This window comes from Mytilus californianus, unplaced genomic scaffold (genome assembly GCF_021869535.1).
Source record: "Mytilus californianus isolate M0D057914Y unplaced genomic scaffold, xbMytCali1.0.p SCAF_2, whole genome shotgun sequence".
Taxonomy (NCBI): Eukaryota; Metazoa; Mollusca; class Bivalvia; order Mytilida; family Mytilidae; genus Mytilus; species Mytilus californianus.
The window spans coordinates 43,668,643-43,682,707 of NW_026262668.1; the positions used below are offsets into that span (position 1 = coordinate 43,668,643).

Here is a 14,065-nt window from a genome sequence, read left to right on the forward strand (position 1 = left end):
TGCAATTCTTAATGGTGATTATAAAAATTTAAACGTTAGTAGTGATGATTTCAGTCGTCCTTTCACATCACTTTGTTGGAGCATTTTTTTGTGTAAGGAGCACATTTCTGTTAATAAAATCTGTATAGTGTGATTATGCTTGAGTGTGATGTATTAAATGAGATGTGTAAATGCCATACAATGGGGCATATAGTATGTTACTGCTGACAAATGGGAAGTTGACAATTTGAAAGTTAAAATTACAATAAATAAAAATCCAGAAATTAATGCAGGAGCAATTCCTTAAATAAAAGAATAAAAACTAAATAACTTATTGAACTAATGAGGATATTTTTGTAATTTGAAGTAAAATGTTTATTATCTATAATACATTTTGTGGTGAGATGCTTTAACATGCTTGATTGACAAAATAAATAAATTTTCACTGAAGACATGTTAGAATTTTGTTCTTGTGTATAATATTTTGCCAATAATTTTATACAATAAAAATCAGTTCTTGTAAAGATGGAAAACAATTAAATGTTGCTTTAAAGCTTTATTTGCTTTATTTTGAATATTTTTATTTCAGAAGAAAGGTGGAGGTCCGTCAACTAATGCATAGATGACTTAGGATAGTTAAATGAATTTTAACAAATGTTCCTCTAAGAGGGCTTCCATATAACCCATGTGCCAATATTAGAGATATTCTTCATCTAATGAAATAGAGACAAGAAAACATTGACATTGAATATGTGCTTTTTGAATTATGTAATCATGATATTATATATTCCGATGTCAAAAGTATGTTTAAAGTGATTTGTGAAATCAGTAAAAAGTAATAAATTGCATATATTTTAAAATAATGATCTTTAATACTTGACTGCTGCTCAATTGTAATTAATTTACAGGTAAATTTTAAAATATAATAACTGATATATTGTAAAAAAAAAAGAATGAAAAATGTGTTTTCGAACTGAAAATACTTTATAAGAGAACATAACACAGGTGTTTTCTGATGTATAGAAACAAGGCAGGTATTTTGGTGTAAATTAATTTGTGGATATTTATACAGGGTTTTATAATGTAAAACTGTGAATATGATATATATGAAAATATCAGTAGCTAATTATATCAGACAGATTCATTTTAATGGCAATTCATGTATAAAGGAATAAATGTGATTATGTGAAATAGGGAACTTGTTTTTTTCACTGTCTTTATTTTTTCTTCACAATTTATCATCATTTTTAGTCTAACATCACATCTTGATCATCATTTTTAGTAGTTTTTTGTTTTTGATTTTTCTCATTTTGTTAGAACAATCATTATTTTACATCGAATATTTAGTGTGAACACTTTAAAAGACAACTTTTTCCCTTATTGGAAACAAGCAATACTTCTATTGCACTTATGCCCAAAGATTGTTATGTACAGAAATAGATGTTTTCATACTGATTTATTGAAAAATTGCGTTGAAATTCTCTCAAAAGGGATTTTTGGGAAAGGCCAGTTTTGGGATTATAAATCCAGATTTGACATTATAAATTTTAATATTGTCATTGCAGAATCTTGTATCCCATATGATGTTTTTTTTTCAATATTGCTATTTTCAAAAAACTATTTCATATTCTTAAGATTTTGTTTTCAATAAATTATGAACTTGACAGGTGCTATCTAAATACCTTATCCATCAAGTTTCTTCCCTGATAATTTAAAAAAAAAACTTTCTCTATATTTGTTGTTCAAAAGTGTTTCAAAAATTTGTTGACAACGAAATCTATAGGCATACTCATTCCATAATGCCTGTTCTTCCGTTTGATCTTTTTGCTAATGGTTGGAAATTTCCACTATTTTATAAATCTTTCCTTACAATAATTTTATATTTGACCTTTTATACAAGCCAACTTGTAAGAATTTACTATTAAACTGAAGTGCCGTGTGATATCTTCTTTTTTTTAATTTGTTCATCATTGAGTTTACTTTATATATGTAAATGAATGTGATTGATGTTAGATAGGCGAATGGATGTAATTTTTGAGAATAAGTGCAATCATCTTATAATGTAACATTTACTTTATCCAATCAAATTGTATAAACATTATATGCATTTTATTTTGCTATTTGTAATGATGTATATAAGCATTTAGGTTTACACCTCAGGGATTTAGATTTGTTTAATCATTTGGTACATCTCTGGTAGTATCCATCAAAAATAGTATCAAAGCATGCTTTGGTTAATCCATATACCCAGTAACAATGATTTGTCAAAATAGTAACCTTCTTTTGCTATAGTTTTTAAAAACAAAATATGTGAAAATTCAAAAATATAAATCAAAATATGGTTCTTATCCGAACAGTGGTGATTTATCACAAGTCTTTCACCTTTTATTATTCTACATAAGCTTTACTTTCAATCATTGATTCAACCTCATTTCAAATTGTAAGTGCAATATTTTTTATAATCATATTTGGAATAGTTCTTTTAGATACATTTCCTACATGGAAAGCTTGCATAGTTTCTTCATCCTTTATAGTTGTAGACACTGTAAACTGCTTTTTATCATTTGTATTATAAGTTATATCATACCAGGAATAGTAACAATAGCATAAAACACTTTAAGTGATAACTAATAACTTACCTAGTGCTTACAGATAAAAAAAACTTTTTCAAGATTGATTTATAAAAATATAGTCCCCTATTGTTATGACTACTATCAAATACATATTAATTTACATGTTCATCCTCATATAACAAAATTGTATGATAAATATATTGTTTTTCGTTCAAATCTCTGTTATGCCTGTCTCTAAAATCATAGACATTGTTAAATGTATTTTTAAGTGTTATTTGATTTTATTGATGTTTGGTTTTTATATTATTTAAAACAAATTATATGATTATGGAAATACATTTGATTATAGGAATATGTTTTATTCAGCGTTTTTAGATGTGATTATCAGTTACTTAACATGAAATTGTAATTTTCCAATGAAATATGATTTCATATCATATTTTTTTGAATATGGTAAAATAAAAAATAGCGGACAATATGTATTAATTGTAAGCAGTTTATCAAGCAATAGTTGTTATTAGATTTGGAATTCTAGCATATGTATATATAGTAATAAGGTCCATAGTTACTTGTCTTTGAAATATTGTTATATTATGCATTTATATTTTAAGAAAAAAAATCAAAATTTATTTATACATTATATATTCAAATATAAAATTAAAAATATTTTTATAATGAAGTGTTTTATTTTCAAAATACTAACCTACTTTGTCAGGTAATGGAATATTCTTGTTTATGGATTAATGATGAAAACTTTACATGTTATTGTGAACCCAATGAAAGTTTTCCACAGTGCCATCTCTATCTGGTCAAGGTATTTAAACTTTTGTAAGTTCACCTGTCCTATTGAATAAATACAATAGCTATTGTTCTGTGTGTAGTTTATTCTCTGGGACCTTTAAATTTCTTCTAAGAGAAATCTATCACTCATTGATTAATTTACCTGAGTAAAAAAAAAAATCTTCTAATAGACGAAAATACATATTTTATACTCAAAACTGCATGTGATGTTGTATTTATTCAATATTAATAAGATATTTTCAATTTGTTGAATGTAAACAGTGATTCAAACATTAATAAAAGTTGATTTCTGACAAAACTTTAGAATTTGTTTTTTTTGTGTGTTTGACAAATAAAAACTTGAAAATTATGATGTTCAAATTAAGACCTACTTAAATGTATTCTTTAACTAAACAAAAACAAAAAAATGCAAATTTCAATGGGAACATTACTTAAACTTTTGTTAGAAATCAAATTTTTATGATTAAATCAGTGTTTATATTGAAAAGATTGATAATAAATTATCAATTTTGAATAAATACATCATCACAGGCAGTTAATGAGTATAAAAAAGTATTTTTGTCTATATATAAGAAAAAAATTTCATGGCTCAGGTAAATTAATCAATGAGTGATAGATTTAAGATTTCTCTTAGAAGGAATTTAAAGGTCCCAGTGAATAAACTACACAGATAACAATAGTTATTGTATTGATTTGATAGGTCAAGAGAACTTACAAAAGTTAAAATACCTTGACCAGATAGAGATGGCACTGTGGAAAACTTACATTGGGTTCGCAATAACTCTGTCTTAAATGCTTCAAATTTTAAAAAAAGTAGATGTGTCGGAACGACACAAATGGCCCCGCTTGCAAAAAATGCTAGAAGGCGTTTTTAGGAATGGAAAAATCAGCTCAATATGTGAAGGCATTTAGAAAAAAAAGTCTGTATAACTGTTTGTTGCGGAATGACGGAATGGCGGATAAGTGTAAAACTATATGGCCCTGACAACTTTGTTGCGGGGCCATAAAAAAGGGAGACATGTGACCACATTGGGATCCATGAAAGACAAATAGTATCCTATCCAAAGTAAAACAGCAAATGTACACAATCATACATACTGGTAGGCTTTATTCTTATAAACTGCTGTAGATACATTTTTACACGGAAGAATATAGACATTATACAATAATACAATGGTACATATGTTGAGGAATTGAAATAAACAATAAATACTATAGATATACATAAACCTGTTTACATTTTAAAAATGTATATTAAATGGAAGGCCTTAAAATATTGGGGAGGAGGGTGAAGTTTAATGGAGAGAATCCACTTCATCATTTATAACTCTAATGAACTTACACAAATTTCTAAGCTTAGATTGTTTAAATGGGTGCGGGATTTTCTCGTTGTGTTGAAGACCCATTGGTGGCCTTAAGCTGATTTCTGCTCTATGGTCAAGTTGTTGTCTCTTTGACACATTACCTGTTTTCATTCTCAATTTTATCATAAGTACTCTAAACTTGAGAAATTACAATTTTTGTGATTTTTTTATCTATAAGTATTATTCTCTTTCTGTTGTAAAAAAAATTGCATTTTAGGAGATAATGCATATGGTATTCATCACTAACATCACCATCTTCACATAAAGGGCAGGTCCAATTTTCTCTTTGGATATTAGGCCACCTGCAACATTCTATGGTATGATTCTAAATTTACAGAATGTAAACATATCTTTGTCGCTAAGTTTATCAAAATACTTTTCAATTTAAAGTTTTGCAGAGGTTTCCACACTTGAGTTAATTGTTCTTCTAAAGTAGTTTTAATAGCATGCTTTAGCTAGTTTACATCATTTAAAGTTTGATATGTACATATAAAGGAAAGTCCACATTCGTTGTGGTTGTTTTCTATGCATTGTAGCATAATTGATTGGAAGTTTGTTTCAAGTGCCATTTGCACATTATATAAAAAATATATTAAAGCTAGGTTTGAACTTGACAAGCCTTCATAATACGTGCTCTTGAATTAATGAAATAATGCTTTTCTAAAAAAACAAGTTAAGTGGAAAACATCTGTATGATAATAAATTTGTTAAAATCTTATTCTCGAGAGTACCTGATGTAGCTTATTCTAAAAACATGAGGCACCTGTCATGCATATGAAAATCTGAACCAGTTATTTTGAAAATCTTATGGTTTACAGTGTATATTTCTCCGATATATCTCTTTTTATTGCCAATTTTATATGGTTTGGTTACCATACACAAAACAGATATAGCGCATAACTTCTGGTAACACATTATATATCTTAACACAGCAAAATTACAATACAACAAGCATAACTTGATGTATAGGTACAAGTTACTCTTCATTTTAGAATTGTTCTATTATAATACCGTTATGTTATTGTTCTGTTATAATTTTGAAAATACTTTGAACGACAAAATTATTCTACTCGCGTAGTGGTATTAACCATATGTAGATTCTTAAAAATTCTAAAGAACTTCTGGATAATTTTAAATCTTGGTCTTTTTCAGAAATTAGTTCTAACAAAGACTTTTGATTTTTCAACCCTGTATACCACCATTCCTCATGTGAAATTATGATTTTGAAAAAACTTTGAACGACAAAATTATTTTATATTTCTTCTTGTGTGACGTTTACATTTTCTGGCGTCAAACATGCGACTCTACACTAAGAGTAGATGTGAATGCAGTCACAGGACTTTAAATATTTCAATCTTTTATGGGTTGATTTAAAATACATATATAAGTATAAACAATGAATGTGGTTGTTAAATTTGATAGATGCTTTTTGTGCTTCTTTGTTAAATGTTTGTTTGTTTTAAGATTGTGACACAGTAATGACTGCTGTACCCATATTTTGACAATGTTACCTATTATGTCTGTTTTGTTCACGCATCGTTGTAAATATAATGGAATTTGATGCGACTGTCATACAAGTGAGAGGTTTAGCGCTATAAAACCAGGTTCAATCCACCATTTTCTACATTTGAAAATGCCTGTACCAAGTCAGGAATATGACAGTTGTTGTCCATTCGTTTGATGTGTTTTGTCATTTGATTTTGCCATTTGATTAGGGACTTTCTGTTTTGAATTTTCCACGGAGTTCAGTATTTTTGTGATTTTACTTTTTTCAAACACACTAATTTCAGTTTAAGTCTCTTAATTGCTGCATTTAATAACGAGTTTTGAGGATATGGTACATTCAAATACACTTTAGATGTGAAATATGTATTCTTAATGTTTTTTTTAAATTTTCATGTCAATCATTAGACGTGTTACGAAATGGTATATACTCGACGCTGAGGTTGACAAATTAGACTTTAAATGTTGGTATCGTATCAAAACACAAAAGTGATTTCAAGATTTAAATGTACCAATTGAATCTTGTGTTTAAACTGCATCAGAGAATATAATTGTATTATATGTCTCTAACTGCATAGTACTGATGTTCACGTATATTTGTTCCTTATAACAGACGTCCCTTTCAGGGGCGTAGCTACCCGGAGGCACGGCAGCACGTGCATCCACGTCGTTTTCACAAAAAAAAAAAAAAAAAAGAGAGAGAGAGAGAGAGTGAGGAACAAAGTTAACATAATTGTTTTTTCTATGTATGCATTTTAAAAACTACACAAAGAATAAAAGCAAGAGGAATACACATGCAGCGGAATTTTTAATCCTGTAAGACATGTATGTGTACGATAAATACATACAACTGGTGTAAACTTAGAGGAACTTTTTATATTACGGGCATTGTTAAGAAAATACCAGCTACATAGTTGTTGGTACCACAACCATACCGTATACTCGCTTTGAGTGCAAAAAAAAAAACATAATCCCTTTAGGGTCAACAAAAAAACTTGAAAATTATTATTTTCCGCTTCGCCCCAAAGCACACATCTTACTAGAATGAAGACTCTTCAACTCGTATCGATCCGGGAATAATGACTGTTACCTTGTGAACTAGTTCAATATTGACTTAGTATGTAGGTCTTGACAACACGAATTTTCACATCACGTCAACGTATCTCGTCCTGTGTGCATGTAATATTTGCTACCGGACATTAATAACCATTCAATCAATCAATAGTTTCCGTATACTAGTAGATGAGAAGTTGGAACTGCTGTTATTATAAAAAAAAGTACACATTTTCCAGTACATGTTTTACGTTTTTATTTATTTTACAAAAAAAATCTTTTATATAGATTCGATAATTCGAAGTCGTATCTATATGGGCCGGCTATACGAATGGTTGATTGTAAAACCATTTAAATAAATTGTTAATTCTAACTCGTTTAACTGGACTATTAGGTCATTCAATTTTAAAAAGAACTGTCTGTCCGAGTAGGACACTAAACTGCTGATTCTTGTTCGAAAGATACACCAAACTTTTATTACATGTATCTTCACTGTTATCATCTAGATATTGCCATTCAACTGGTCGAATGCATATGCATTTGTTAATTAGCTGGCTAATTAAAAACGCAGATCATGAAAAAGATCGTGATCAAAGTACCATTTACTCTGAAAAAATTCATTAATTTCAACTTCGAATATTCCTAACTACGTAAAATTCGAAATTCCCATCTATCTCTTGTAGAGTTTACCCACAAAATTTTTAAACATCTAAATACATATGTTAAGCAAAATATATGAGAATGTGTCCACCAAGTATTTGGTATCCATGATGTTTTGCTAACAGAAACTCCACATATAGTATTGTGTTTATGTTTATTGTTTGTTTTTTTAAATCTACTTTGCTCAATACAAATACTAGCATATGGAACAAATCTCCGTGATTTTAAAAGCATTCACGTACAAAAACGCAAGCAACAATGTTATGTCTTCATTCGACTCGAAGTTAAACAAATAGTTGACCAAAAAACCACAACAAAAATGTCCAAGTTTTATTTCGGTTGTGATTGTTTTGAAACGCTATATATGCGGAGCTTCCGGGGGGCTTCGCCCCCTGGCTCCCCTACCAGGGCTTTGCCCTGGACCTACTGGGGGCCTTAGGCGGCCCCCAGACCCCTCGCCCTATAGTTTGTGATTCCACTTCATTCAGAAGGTAGCTACGCCCATGCCTTTGATCTCATTATTATGGACATCTCATTATAAATATTCATTATGGAACAAAATGTCCATAACAATAATTACTTGAGGAATAAAAATGATGAATCACATAATATTTCTTCCTTTTGGAACACTGACAGGAGGCAAGAGTATTGCAGAAAGGATATAAAATACAGAAGAAAAGAGAGAAGGAAAGCCGAGGAAAAGAAGATGAGAGAACCCCCCCCCCCCCCCCCCCACCACCACCACTAACCCTTATATATCTCTACTTATATACTAAATCAATGTTTACTTGCTATTTTTGATTATTTGATTTTTCGAAATCAGCATCGACGGACCATTTTAGTATTTAAATCTATGATTAACAGTTGTGACCATGTGTCTGCCTTCAAAATTCTCTCCAACTAAGTAATGCACTGTAATCTTGCCACTAATAGTCATCATGGACACAGATATTCCTTAACAGTCAACCAAATCATGATGGTGTCAATGAATGGGATCGTATGTTTAAAGTTGGAATAGCTATAGATGCGGACTTAAACTTTAACAATCATATATCTGAAATATGCAAAAAGGCATCAAGACAATTAAATATTCTAAAACGAATGGCTCAATATTTAAGAAGGCTATAGATAGGTTAACAACATACTATTCATTCATTCTTTCGAATTTTAACTATTGTCCAGTAATTTGGCACTACTGTCTTCAACATCAATGATGAAAGTAGACAATTCCTCTTTCACTAATAGGCCAACCCCTCCTGAGCCTTCTTTAAACAAATGCTAATGAATTCTTTGATACACTTAAGTCTCAAATATACTCTATTCCGAATGGATGTCCATTTTACATATGTGGTGATTTTAACAGCATGATTGGAGATATAGTGGATTATATTCCAGGGGTATATAATTAGCCAGAGCGTGCATTTATTGATTTAAAGGCAAATAGTTATTGAGAAATATTTTGTGAATTTTTGTCTAATGTTAATTGTTACGTATTAAATGGTCGTTATCAAATAAGTAACGACTACACATATGCATCAACACGAGGATCATCAGTGGTTGATTATTGTATCGCCACATTTGAAAATATAAATAGTTTAAAAAAAATTGAAGTCGTTCGTGCAAGTGTGTTAGCAAATAAAAGATTAACAACAGGGTCAAGTGAGCCAAAACACATCCCTGATCATTCAGTTCTATGCTGGGAATTGAAAAGTGCAGTATGTGAAAATATCAATAAGCAAAGTTTAGATAGTTGTGATAACAGAATGAATCATGTTATAGATATAGGAAGATGTGGTATGAGTGCCAATGAGACAACTCTCCATCCAAGTTACAATTTATAAAAGTAAACCATTATAGGTCAAGGTACGGCCTTCAACACGGAGCATTGGCTCACACCGAACAGCAAGCTATAAAGGGCCCCAAAAATTACTAGTGTAAAACCATTCAAACGGGAAAACCAACGGTCTAATCTATATAAAAACGAGAAACGAGAAACATGTCTATGATGTGAAAAATATTCCTGATACATGGATGAATGATGAAAATATAATAAATCTTATTAATTCATGCATTGCAAATTTAGAATCTTGTAATGGTGTTCAATCTGAATTAGACAATATATATTTTGAATTTGATGATATTATGCATTATGAGATGAATGTTGAATTAGACAAAAAGATTTTGAACTGTGTTAATAACAAAGAACGACGTTTAAAAAAGATGGTGGAATGATGAACTAACTGTAAAATGGAATCCGGTCAGTGGCGTAGCAAGGCCCTTTTTAAGTGTACGCCCGAACCTCGGCGAGGAGTCTGGATCAAGGGTGTAGCTCTGAAAGGGGCTCCTGTGGGAGACCACCCCCACCCCCGGCCCCCCACCCCACACGGAAGCTCACGCGTTACCGGGAAAGAGATACAGGAGATGTGGGGTGAAAGTGCAAATCACATATCGTATCTCAGCTTCCATAGAAATATAAAAAAGAAATAAGTACATTTATCAAACAATCAAATGCTAAGATTGTACGATATTGTGAATAAAAGTTACCAAAATTGTATAAATCATTGCATATGCAGTGTAATGCTAGAACCATTATAACCCTGTGCTCTCAATTTTTGTAGACAAATACCATTTTGATTCATAAATTCAAGTAGCAGATTTGCAATTGCTTCTCCAATTGTAGCTTTGGCGTGATTGAATCCTAAAAATAATTCACGTAAGGGAGCTACCATTTGATTTTTATGGGGGGCTAGGATGAAAAATTTTGTCCTGCATTTTTTTTAGTTGTAATCTCTGTCCTGCTTTTCACTCTATTCGGTCCTGCCCTTTTTTTATTAGTTTATCCTGACTTTTTTTTACATAAATTGTCATACTGCCTTTTTTTGCCAAGTTGCTCATCCTGCCTTTTATTTTACTCAAAACTCCTGTCCTGCCTTTTTTCAAATTTCATCCTAATCCCCCCATAAAAATCAAATGGTAGCTCCCTAAATGTAACACAAACTGAAAGCTGGGTTTGAGATGCTTTATCTGTTGTTGTATCGGCAAGTAGAATAAGAAACGATGAGCTACAACAAGAGTCCTTACGTTGGTCTAATATTTGGTCTGCACGTATGACAATGAATTCATTTTGGTTTTCTGGGGATGTGTATTTGACCAAAGTGACAGTTTCAAGATGCATAGCAAAGACGTCATCCGAATTTGCAATTGTCTTTAGTGTTGCCATAAAGTTACTTTTTTCCTTCAGTATGGCAACGAAGTGGTATATTCTGTTTACACAAAGGATGATTACATCAACTATTTTTGAAAGTATATGTCGGTTTTTTGTTATAGAATCTCATGATGAAGGGTGACAGTGAAGAACTTGAGAAGCTATTGACTTGGATATTGAATTTGCAACATCCAAAAAGTCTTGTCCCAATTTTACACAATCATGGTGAGAAGAATCATCTTGCAGGTGTTGTTTTACATGTGACAAGTTTGACAAATCATTTACAGGAGACACAATTCAAAATTATTTTATTTTCATATCACATGTCGTTTGGCAAAAATAGTACAATAAATGTTTTGCCTAGTGAAATCCTTAATGCTGTCTCCTTGGCTTCAGACTATCAGACACAACCATTTCATTGTTAACAAGATTTTATATATAATAAACTGCTTTGAACAATAGGAAACTGAGTAGAATTCACAGTAGATTCAGACTTTGACAGAAAATGAACAAATATGTAATATCATATCATTTGATTTAAAAAGTTAATTTCGTCATTGAAGAAAATATTACAAGCCTCATGTGCTTTTAACCAATTCTTTTAATTTATTTAGATTTAACTTTTTTTTTTCAAAATTCATGTGTACGCCCGGGCGTTTTGACGTAAACGTAGCTACGCGCCTGCGGCGGTATGCCTAGCTGAAAACCAGTATTTACATTGTACAAAAATCAAACAGACAAAAATGGAAGGACAGTTTTCATGGTTTGTTGAATACCAATAAAGATAACAATAAGAATTATGGTGTATTGAAACATTAATTGTAAAGAATGATATAGTTTGTAATGATTTAGATGCTTATATCGCTTTCGAAGAAGTTTATAAGGTATCTATGTCAGCCGAGAATGGGAAAAGTCCAGGTGAAGATTGTATCATCAGGCAGAGTTATGCAAAAATAATACAGTTATTTTGACTTTAACTTGTTTCACATGTCAATGTGACGGAGTGTTTTCAAATAAAGCATATTGTACTATTGTACTATGAACTAAATTTTTTACTTTAAACATATTTTATTTTAAAAAAATCATGTAATAAATGCAGTAATATATAAATACAAAGGGATTCGGAAACAAGGGAGTAATTATTACACTCAAGCAGAAAATGCTTACTGCTCTCGATTCTGTCGCAAGTACAGTTCTTACTTTCTACAAGATTTCTCTTAAATAAATGCTCATTTAGACTCTGCAATCCATCCGAAGTCTGACATGAAGTATTTGTACCTTCCTTTCTCCACAAAGATAATAAATTGGTATTTTACTTAAGTTTTGATTTAGGTATCGTTTAAGTATAAACTTAGATGGACTTGATCTGATATCTTCCAGAATATCATTCCAAGATCGAATAACTGATGGAAGAAACTATTTCAGATAAAATGCTGTTCTACGGTTTATATGTTGCGTGTCAGTCGTTCGCCTTGTGTCAAAGTTATGAATATTAAACAAATGTTGGGGATAATACCAGGGGTTTTATTGTGAAACATTTCATGAAATTTTAGAATTTAATGTTTTCTGCATCTTTCTGATAGTAACTCCCACCCCGTTTCGTCGTACAATATGTTTTTTGGATGATAGCTTGGTACCATCAGTAACTACCATAGCCGCTTCAACTTGCATATTTTCTAGTTTAAGTCTGGAATATTCTCAAATTCAAATTCAAATTCAAATTCTTTATTAACTTTGAGCCTTACGGATCATTAGTATAATCAAATACATGTACAGTGTATACATATGGCATATTACAAACAATATTAACAATATGCACAATAAACAATAGGTGACGTCAGAAGTTTCATCAATACAAAATATCTTTTATTACAATAAACTGTTTCTTAATTTAAAAGAGAAATGTATATACTTTCCTAAGTTACAAAGCTGTTTTGTGTTTTCACCTGACAATAATTCTATTAACTTAAAAGTTGATGGCCTAGACCAGTAATATATTTATATATATTTTTTTCGCAAATCAGTATATCTACTACATTGAAGGATGAAATGAAATTCATCCTCTATTACTCCTAAATCACAAAAAAATACAATTTCTTTCATTTCTATTAGTACCAACATAACGTCCAGTTTCAATACAAAGGTTATGTGAAGACAAACGAATCCTTGATATACATTTACGAAAAAGTACAGGAATGTATTTCTGTAAATAAAATTGCAAAACTACATTTGTTACCACATACTTATATAATCTACACTTTGCAGAAGAATCTAATAAAAAATGTAACTCTTGGTTAGCTTGATCAAACAAACGCTGTCTTATCAAAGGTAAATATGAGCTGTCTACATTTAACAACCACTGATTATCCCACAAATTATTCATACCAAGACTATATATCAATCTTTTTACATATTTTGCTCAATTCATACATTTTGAACAATTTAACACAAGCTCTTTATAACAAGGCCTTAATATACAATTGTCACTAACTAAAATTTTGAACCAAAATTTAAGTATTCTAAAATTACGCTCATACTGCAGTGGAAATCTACCTAATTCAAAGTAGACCATCACATTTGAGGTCGTTCTTTTGACACTTAATAACATTTTGCAGTAGTCCAAATGAACCTTTTCTATCATAGGAGATTTGTGTACTCCCCATATCTCACACCCATACATTAATATACTACCAGAGATATATAATACAATTGTATTATATGTCTCTGATACTACTAACATAAGTATCAAATAGACTAAGCATTGTAAATATATTTAAACATAGTGATGAAGTAGTTCTCCTCATACTGAACATAGCCTTTCTTGTTCTGCACAATGTTTCTGTGTATTAAGAAATTTACAATTATAGGGTATTAATACACCTAAATAACAAAATTGTTCCACAATATCCATTGTTTGACCGTTATAG

General features: G+C 30.6%; 1 protein-coding gene across 1 annotated transcript in view; it reads left to right on the top strand.

The window, feature by feature from the left end:
• The window catches only part of LOC127728964 (mucin-4-like), a 96,134-nt gene extending 92,907 nt beyond the window's left edge, over positions 1 to 3,227 (top strand). The window contains exon 49 of the mRNA XM_052236543.1: positions 569 to 3,227. Coding sequence (XP_052092503.1) covers positions 569 to 601 — 33 coding nt within the window. The 3' untranslated portion in view covers positions 602 to 3,227. The remainder of the gene's footprint in view (positions 1 to 568) is intronic.
• The last annotated feature ends 10,838 nt before the right edge of the window (positions 3,228 to 14,065 follow it).